Here is a 10,366-nt window from a genome sequence, read left to right on the forward strand (position 1 = left end):
GGCTGACCTGTGCAGTGCAAAATGCCTGGCAGCATTCTGGTTTCTGCCTACTAGATGCCAGTAGTGTTCCTTCCTAGTTGTGACAACCAAAAATATCTCCAAATATTGTCAAATGTCCTCTGGTGGCTCCTCCAAGGGGACAAAAATTGATTCTTATGGGACAAAAGAATCTAGATAATACAGTTGTTTTTATTCCTCCAAAACCATTGGAAAGCATTCTTCCAAAGTTCAGCTTTGCCCAACAAAATCTTATTCCTTAGTCTTTAATTTTATGATGGGGGAAGGATTAGAAAAAAATTGCCCAGAAAGTAATGAAAAAAGGGTTGACAAACAGTGGTCTAAACCCTAAAATTCAGGTACCACTGACAAAGATAATATACACCATCAGATAATATACAGCATCAGATAATATACGTGTTTCCCAGATCACTTCTCCCTTGTGGAGTGTTAGTCAAGGATCTACCTTTAAAACTCCTGTCCAGGCAGGCTGGTAAATTCTTTCACTTCGCTTCATTTTCTATTGGAAATCTAAGCAAATTCCATTGATTTGGCTGCTTCCCTTTTTCACTGTCTAACAACACTGTAACCATAGCATAATGTAGCCCATTGAGAATTATGGTCAGTTTTCAGATGTCTGTAGATCAGACAAACCTAAATTTCTATCTCACACTACTAAATTGTGTAACATTACTCAAGGTGCTTTATCTCTTGGAGTAATCATAACAACTAAATTTTTCAAAAGGATGTTTATAAGGTTTAAAAGGAAGTAACAGATATGAAAATGCCTAGCACATTGCTGGACAAGTAGTAGAGATTCAATAGATTGTAGTTGCCATCTTATCCTATACTGAATCATATATCAATAATTATTATTATAGAAACTCTTATTGAATAATTATATGTAAGGTACTGTGCTAAGTATTGTACATGAATTGTCTGAATCATTCTTCAAAACAACGCTGCCAAATGATGTGATTGGTTAAATTGCTGTTTGGCAAATACTTGGGATGGTGCCTTCATCCCGGCATCACCAGACTGTAGATGCTGGAGCCCGAGTAGATGTGCTGAGAGCAGAGGCCTTAAGTGTGCTTGCAGGGTTTGGCTTGGCTCTTGCGCTGCTCCTGTTTGCCACAGAGAAAGCACATTCCACATAGTCTCAGGTCCAAGGAGGATTAGAGGCTGTTGGAGCTGACCTAAACCCGATGCGATGCGCGGCCTGCATGGGAGCTCCCCAGCCAGTCTGTAGACTTGCGAGTGAGAAACTACATAATCATGTTGTGAGCCACTGAATGTTAAGGCAGTTTTGTTATATGTTTTGTTTTGTTTTGTTTTGTTTTGAGACAGGTTCTCATTTTGTCACCCAGGCTGGAGTGCACTCATGTGATGTCAGCTCACTGCAGCCTCGACTTCCTGGGCTTAAGCGATCCTCCCACCTCAGCTTCCCAAGTAGCTGGGACTACAGGCACATGCAACCATGCCGAGCTAATTTTTTTGTATTTTTGCTAGAGATGGGATTTTACCATGTTGCCCAGGCTTTGTTTGTTTGTTTGGGAAATAGGGATTTCCTCAGCCTCCCAAGTAACAGAGACTACAGGCTCACACCACCATGCCTGGCTAATTTTTTTGAAATTTCTTGTAGAAACAGAGTCTTGCTATGTTGTCCAGGCTAGTCTTGAACTCCTGGGCTCCAATGATCCTCCTGCTTGGCCTCCCAGAGTGCTGGGATTACAGGTGTGAGCCACCGGCTTGTTAGACATTATTCTGGCAATAGCTGACTAATACAGATAGGAGCAATAACTGTCCCAATTTTACAGGTCAGGGAATCAGGCAGAGAGAAATTAAATAACGATTGCAGGACCACACAGCTGTAAGTGATACCTCTTCATAGGGCAGTTTGAGGCCCAAACCCGTACTCTTAACCATCCTGTCACTAATCAGAGGTAATACAATGGCAGTTACCCCAGACTTGGCATGTACTCACAAATCAGTTAGAATTCTCTTAGGAATAGATCATATGCTTTTTGGCAGCAGCATTTTTAACTTTCTGATTTGGATATAGTGGTTTGTCTAAAACAAATTTATATTTCTTACACATATACCCTGTAATCCCAGCGCTTTCAGAGGCCGAGGTGGGTGGATCATTTGAGGCCAGGAGTTCAAGACCAGCCTAAACAACATGGTGAAACCCCATCTCTACCTAAAAAAAAAAAAAAAAAAAAAATAGGCGTGGTGGCATCTACACCTGTAATCCCAACTACTCAGTATGGTGAGGCAGGAGAATCACTTGAACCCAGGAGGCAGAGGTTGCAGTGAGCCCACTGCGCTCTCGCCTGGGTGACAGAGCGAGACTGTCTAGAAAAAAAAACAAACACGTACCAACTACGTGGGAGAGGCCAATGTTAGACTGAACATAAAAGAACTGAGAAAGTACATATTCCCCGATTTCATGAGGTGACTAAATTTTATCAATGATTTAATTATATTTTCTAGAGAAAAATTATCGAGAAAAAAACTGATGTTACTATTCCTAATTTGAAACCACTGACTGTATATTGTGTGAAAGCCAGAGCACACAGCATGGATGAAAAGCTGAATAAAAGCAGTGTTTTTAGTGATGTTGTGTGTGAGGAAACAAAATCAGGTCAGAATCTTTTATTGTCTTTTTTAAAAACGTGACTAGACAGAATAAAAGTAATTCTATACTGAACACTGAAAATTGTAAATTTTCTCTTTACTGCAAAAAATATATAGAAAGAATATTTTCTTCTTGAACTACATAAATCAAAAGTAGACTTTTTAGAAAATATTTGTAATGCTTAACTCTCAAGTCGATGTTGTTGGATGCTTTATATTTCATCCAGTATCCCTATAATTAATTTCCTTAATTTATTGCTCTTTAACATTTAATAAGACTATTAGTTTTAAATTTTTAAAATATCCTTAACATAATTATCATGTAGAAATCACTTAGTTCCATTGTGAATTTTTTTAATGTGGGAACTGGTTTAGTCTCATTTTCTATTTTACAGTTTCTAGTGTTGACCAGTAGAGGCTTAATCACAGAATATCTATTAAATTTTGCTAGTTGTATGACGTATAAGTGCTGAAGGATACTTGCATGTTTGGCCTGTATGTCAATATTGTATTTCTCCCTGAGGATCTCTTACTTCAGTTCCCACGCCAATCTTTAAATGTAAATGTCATTGCCTATGGTTGCTGTGGACTCAGTGCTACCAGAAATATTTTTAAGAGTATTATTTAATAGATTTTATATTTCCTTTCATATGGCTTGTCTTTCACACAGCTGTCAGCACTGTTAGGGCATTTGTATGTCAAAACATATAAATATGTATATCTTTTTAGGAAATACATCTAAAATTTGGCTTATAATTGGAATTTTTACTGTATTACTTGCTCTCCCATTTGTCATTTATGCTGTGAAAGTCCTCTTGAGATGCATCAATTATGTCTTCTTTCCATCACTTAAACCTTCTTCCAATATAGAGGAGGTATGTTACTTTTTTTATATTTTTTTTGTCAACAGCTGGGAAATGAACAGGAAATGTGTTTGATTTCAACAGGATATGTATAGGTTTTCTTGATATCCAGAAAATAATAGAGGCTGATTTGGGTATTTTCTTCAAAGTTTTAGTCAATTAACTTTAAAAACAGTAATTTAATATAATAACATAGCATGGGATAGTAATGATTGTCCTTAATTTCATATTTTTCTGGCAATTCCTAGATTCACTGTGGCATTTGTTTTGCCATTTAAAGCCTGTGATTCTTGGCCAGGCATGGTGGCTCATGCCTGTAATCCCAGCACTTTGGGAGGTTGAGGCGGGTGGGTCACTTGAGGTCAGGAGTTTGAGACCAGCCGGCCAACATGGAGAAACCTTGTCTCTACTAAAAATATAAAATTAGCTGGGCGTATTAGCACACGCTTGTAATCCCAGCTACTCGGGAGGCAGAGGCAGGAGGATCGCTTGAACCCAGGAGGTGGAGATTGCAGTGAGCCGAGGTTGTGCCACTGCACTCCAGCCTGGGCGACAGAGCAAGACTCTGTCTCTAAATAAGTAAATAAATAAAGTCTGTGATGTGATTCTTTTCAGTACAGACAGTCCCCAACTTACGCCGTTGGAATTAGGTCCTGCATTTGTCAGGACATAATTCCATTGTAAGTTGGGAGCATCTGTATATATCCAGAAGACTGAAATATTCTATCAGTGTAGAAAGTATATTATATGGGTGAAATCACACAAAATGAAATAAAATGTGAGACTTTTTTTTTATGACACATCACAGTTTTTTGTTTGGCACTTCTGTGAAGTTAGCATATTAAATGAAAGCACTAAATGGTGAAGGCCTAAGCACAGAATCTGTTCCTGGGAAATGATGCACTCATCTAGGGTGGCTTTTATGAATTTGAGTGAGTCACTAAGGGCAGGTAAGCAAGTACCCTTGGCTGTAAACTACCCCGTAGAGGTGTGACGAACAAAGGAGATAAACCTTAAGAGCCTTACCACTCTAAAAATGCTCAGTAAATATTAACAATTTTACTGTTATACCCCTGAGCACAAGAATGTCATTCTTGTGTACTCTAATATTCATAGCTATTATTTAAAATAGACTTAAAACTAGTTACAATAGCTAATAATCTCTCACTTGTGCTTCTTCTGGATATCTATGGGTTAGATACAAACATTTTTATTATTTCAAAAAAAAATGTCATGATCCCAGAGCCCTCCCACTCCTGTCCTTCCCGTGTTCTTCCCCGCCTACCCCTGACGGCACAGTGTACCTTTCTTAGGTACTTTTCAAAGACTCACCACAAAAGATACTAAGATAAGAGTGACCTCACTAATGATTTTAAACATTATAAGGCAATTAGTATGTTCTTAGGTGACTTTTTAATATGCAGACCAGAAGAGAGGTTTTCTCAGTAATGGACATAAGAAACTAAAGCTATTAGAACTAGAAAAGGAATTTTTATTATTTTAAATAATTGATTTCTACTCTTTCCCTTTTTTTAAATTAGTATTTCTCTGAACAGCCATTGAAGAATCTTCTGCTTTTAACTTCTGAGGAGCAAATCGAAAAATGTTTTATAATTGAAAATATAAGCACAATTGCTACAGTAGAAGAAACTAATCAGACTGATGAAGATCATAAAAAATACAGTTCCCAAACCAGCCAAGATTCAGGAAATTATTCTAATGAAGATGAAAGTGAAAATAAAACAAGTGAAGAACTACAGCAGGACTTTATATGACCAGAAATGAACTCTGTCAAGTATAAGGTTTTTCTGCAGGAGTTACACTGGGATCCTGAGCTCCTTGCCTTCCTCTCAGTAACTACAAAGAGAACATTTCCCTGTTTCGGGGAAGAAAAAACATCTTTAGATCATAGGTCCTAAAAATACAGGCAAGCACTTTACTATTTAAAAATGAAATTACAGGCCCAGGCATGGTGGCTCATGCCTGTAATCCCAGCACTTTGGGAGGCCAAGGCAGGCAGATCATGAGGTCAAGAGATCGAGACCATCCTGGCCAACATGGTGAAACCCCATCTCTACTAAAAGTATAAAAATTAGCTGGGCATGGTGGCATGTGCCTGTAGTCTCAGCTACTCAGGAGACTGAGGCAGGAGAATCACTTGAACTCGGGAGGTGGAGGTTGCAGTGAGCCGAGATGGCGCCACTGCACTCCAGCATGGCAACAGAGTGAGACTCTCTTTAAAAAAAAAGAAAAGAAAAAAGAAAGAAATTATAAGAGTTGAGACAAACGTTTCCTACATTATTTTCCACGTGTAAAATCTTGAAAAAGCCTGTCATTGGACCTGCATTGGATGAGATGAGTCAGATCAAAACGATGGCCACCCTTCTCCCTCTTGTGAGCCTAAGTGCAACTGTGCTCGCTGTGCACCGTGGCTAAGGATGATGCCTGTGTTCCTGTCCGTCACTGATGCTGCTGGTTACTGCGTGTGCCACACCTGTCTGTTCGCCATTCCTAACATTCTGTTTCATTCTTCCTCTGGAGATATTTCAAACATTTGGTCTTTTAACACTGAGGTTAGGCCCTCAGGAAATTTATTTAGGAAAGTCCGAACACATTATCACCTGGTTTTCTGGAAAGTAGCTTAGCCTAGAAAATAGCTGCAGATGCCAGAAAGATGATCCCTAAAATTGTTCAGGGACTTCTGTTCATTTATCCCAAGAACACTGGCTTCCACATCACAGTATCTACCCTTACATGGTTTAGGATTAAAGCCAGGCAATTTTTTACTACACAGTAAGACTTCTGATTGAAAACTTACTAGAACAATAGCTTCTGGCTGGAATTTGCAATCCCTGAAGTCATAGAAAATAGGTAACTATCTGATTAGAGAAATAATTGTTGTATTTTAAGATCTGAGAGTGTGTACAAGTTTTAATATACATGCCATGCCAGAAGATAGTGTATGCAAGAAGTCTTGGGACCAGAAAATGGCCATGATGGGAGACTGACACAGAAGAAGAATGCTTCCATAGGAAAGAGGTCGCTGGCCTTGGTGCAAGAGGAAGAAGAATGTTCCGCTGGGAGCCTGAGCGCCTAATCAGCTCTCAGTGATTAACCCACTCTGTTGTTATGGGTGGTCTCTGTCACTTTGAATACCAGGCTGGCTTCTCTGCACTGTCTAGCAATATTCAGATACCCCTTCTGCTCAGCCTGCTTGGCCTTAAAATAGAAATCATTGAACTGAGTGGGAAAAAAATGTAACTAGGAAGAAAAACTTAATTTAAGAAATTACATAATGCTTTCCAAAGGCACCTACAACTTATTTTTAAATTACTTGCTACTGGGGATTACCCATGGATATCCTTAATAGTCAGGAATCTAGGAATTCTGGTGGCCTCTAGGGCGGAGTTCTCAGAGCAGCGTTCCGGCAAGGACCAGTGAAAGAGAAAAGAGACAAAGTTAGAGCATGCTGGGAAGCGGCCATTGCTAAGGCCAGTCTGATTTACGTAGTCATTTCTGCTGAAAAAACCAGATCATCCTGGTGGAAGAAGAGGTTGAAGGCGGCTGCCCTCAGGAGGGCTGTGGTGCTCAGCACATCCTGGGCACATAACGTGTCTGCAGGCCACACCATGCGTGTCCCCGGACCTGCCACCTGGCTTCTGGAGTGGTTCAAGCAGAGCATAGTGAGCCATTGAGGAGACCCAGGAATCTCCTCTGAGACCCAGCTCTCTGCCGGAGAACCCTACACTGACACATTGTCATCTTTCAGACCAGAGGCTGTTTTTTTGAGACTGTCTCACTCTGTTGCCCAGGCTGGAGTGCAGTGGCTTGATCTCGGCTCACTGCAACCTCTGCCTCCCGGGTTCAAGTGATTCTCCTGCCTCAGCCTCCCGAGTAGCGGGGATTACAGGTATCCGCCAACACATCCCATTAGTTTTTGTATTTTAGTAGAGACGGGGTTTCACCATGTTGGCCAGGCTGGTCTTGGACTCCTGACCTCGTGCTCCACCCACCTTGGCCTCCCAAAGTGCTGAGATTACAGGTGTGAGTCACCATGCATGGCTGGCCTGACCTTTGGAAAAGCCCTGTCACTTTGGAAGTTTGCGTCTTTGAAGAGGTGATTGGAAACATATCCTGACTGCCTGCCACCATTGCTTATCAGACTACTGCAATTCAATGATCCTGCCCAGGACTTCTGGCGCTGGGTTCACCACTGGGAAAACGTGCTTCAGACTGGATAGCCTAAAAAGGAGTAATAATGCCCTTGTAGGACGTGGAGAAGGGAAAATACAGACATGAACATTAAAAGACACCAGTGAAATCGTTAGATCTCTAGGAAGTTGGAGCACAAGACTTCACGTTTTGAGACCATCTGTGGTTCTCAGTGAACAAGCACTGAGCACTAGCAGCAAAAAACAACAACAACAAAAAACCTCGTTTTTACCTGATCTTCTAGACATTGAAAGGCAGTTGCATTCCACTCTTCATTATGTTCTACATGTTGCTTCATCAGCATATGCTTAGCTGTAAGTGACAAGTATATTTTCTGAACAGAAATTTACTTAGAAATACCACGTACTTGGGGGTACCAATTAACTCCCTTAAAATTAGCATATTGCTAGTTCTTGGAGAGACCAAGTGTAATCTAAGAATTTATATGAAAGATTTGTATCATTAGAGCCAGAAATAATTTTGTATTAATATATAATATAGATTAACATATATGTACATATGTAACTTTTGACATGAGCCTGTCAACATACTCATATGTACCTGCACGTGTACCCACGTGGTGTGGGTGTTATTCCTTTAGTATGGAAGACTTAAAGTACTTATTCGTATAGCTTATAACTAAAAATTAGAACAGCTCCCTAGAATTACGAACTTTAAGAGTCTGACCAGAAATGTGCAACTTACAAAAAAGTTACTTTTTAAAATATAAGTTAGGGCTAGGCACTGTGGCTCATGCCTATAATCTCAGCCCTTTTGGGAGGCAAAGACAGGAGGATCACCTCGGGCCAGGAGTTCAAGACCAACCAACCTGGGTAACATGGCCAGACCATCTCTGAAATACATATATATATATATTAGCGTTATATAGAGAGAGTTATATATATATGATATATTGTATATATATTGTATATATCATATATGTATATATATAACTTAGAGTTTGTATCTTCCCTCAAAAGAGGCTGTAATATTTACAGCCGCCTCAAATTGCTCTTAAGGGGTTTGGGTGTGCAGAAGCTTTCCTTTCCCTACCCAGGGCCCTGTGACTACCTAACATGTTGTGTACTGATTTGTTCTGTTTGCTGTCTGTCTCCCCTGCCCCACTGCTACTGAACAGAGGCTCCAAGAGAGCAGGGACTTTATTATTCATGACTGCATCCCCAGTAATGAAGGTACTTAGAAAATAATTATTGAATGAATGAAATCTAAACTGAATCTGAGGGTATTTGTGGCAGTGTTTGTTTTATTGAATTGTAGACGGACATAACCATGTTTTCAGTGTTTCTGTACAACAAACTTGTACGTTTCATTTCACTTGTGTTTTGTCTTAAACCCTACTGCTGGAAACAATTTTATATAATAAGCAATGGGCCCAAAAGTCTGGGGTTTTTTTTTGTACTTAGTGCGTTTGTATGCAACAGAAATGCTGCAGCTGATGCCTTTAAACGATACTCATCATGGAAGGGCTGAGGCCTGTGCTTGGTGTTCCACAGCCCAGGGTTGAGCATCCTGAAGGAGCCAGTGCAGCTGTCACTGTCCCCAGAGCCTGTGGAGATAGAGCCCGTTTGCTGCTTTGTCTTCCCACTCTCGAGACATGGCTGGAGCACAGTCTTCATTGAATGAAAGTCTGCTGTGGTATTGCATAGCCTTGCTTTCTTGAACTAATCTGCCCTTCACAAGTATTTCTTCTGTCAGGATTAGTTCGTTCCAAGGAGGCTCGTCAGTCTCACGGGTAAGTAGATCTCTCCTGCCGTCTGGACACATTTCACTCAGAAGTTGAATACAATTTGTATTCAGGCTGGGAACCTGAACACACATTTGTGTTTTTAAGCTTCCCTTTTTTACAGTGGACAAGGACACAAATAATAAATAAATCATCCCTAATGCCCAAGAAATACCCTGTTACTTAGTAATGACAAAATACCAGTAACTTCCAGTTGTTTCTCACTACCTTTTTTCTTGAGTAGGATGATAACAGAATTACAACTCTTGAGGGCAACATAAATACAGGTGGATATTTGTGGTGTGATATTGATGGAAAAATAGCGATCTTTTTCTTTACCTGAGGGAAACAAAGGCAAGAGGGGAATTCGATAGTGTCTCGTAACGAAGGATTTCTGAGTTTTCCTCCCCTTTCTGTGATCTGTCTCCACCTGGAACTCATGTTCTAGCAAAAGACATTTTGTGGGTGAAGAAGTGATTGATGATGAGGATGAAGAAAATGTTGGCAGTTCCAGCCTGGCCAACATGGTGAAATCCCATCTCTACTGAAAATACAAAATCTAGCTAGGTATGGTGGCACGTGCCTATAATCCCAGCTGCTGGGGAGGCTGAAGCAGGAAAATCGCTTGAACCCAGGAGGAGGTTTCAGTGAACTGAGATCGCGCCACTGCACTCCAGGCTGGGCAACAGAGGGAGACTGCATCTCAAAAGAAAAAAACAATGTTGGCAAAGAAGATATTCTGTTGGTTTTTTTTTTTTTTTTTTAAGGTCTTAGGAAAAGGGAGGAAGTTGAAAAAGGAAACCACTCAATAGCTGGATTAAATTAAACATTGCCGAGACAGGCGGATCACGAGGTCAGGAGATCGAGACCATCCTGGCTAACACAGTGAAACCCTGTCTCTACTAAAAAAAAA

General features: G+C 40.4%; 1 protein-coding gene across 1 annotated transcript in view; it reads left to right on the forward strand.

Annotated features, from left to right (window-relative positions):
* The window catches only part of IFNAR1 (interferon alpha and beta receptor subunit 1), a 32,921-nt gene extending 25,627 nt beyond the window's left edge, over positions 1-7,294 (forward strand). The window contains exons 9-11 of the mRNA XM_017883925.1: positions 2,491-2,641; positions 3,364-3,509; positions 5,039-7,294. Coding sequence (XP_017739414.1) covers positions 2,491-2,641; positions 3,364-3,509; positions 5,039-5,272 — 531 coding nt within the window. The 3' untranslated portion in view covers positions 5,273-7,294. The remainder of the gene's footprint in view (positions 1-2,490; positions 2,642-3,363; positions 3,510-5,038) is intronic.
* The last annotated feature ends 3,072 nt before the right edge of the window (positions 7,295-10,366 follow it).

The sequence above is a fragment of the Rhinopithecus bieti genome, unplaced genomic scaffold (assembly GCF_001698545.2).
Source record: "Rhinopithecus bieti isolate Rb0 unplaced genomic scaffold, ASM169854v2 scaffold_13207, whole genome shotgun sequence".
Lineage (NCBI taxonomy): Eukaryota > Metazoa > Chordata > Mammalia > Primates > Cercopithecidae > Rhinopithecus > Rhinopithecus bieti.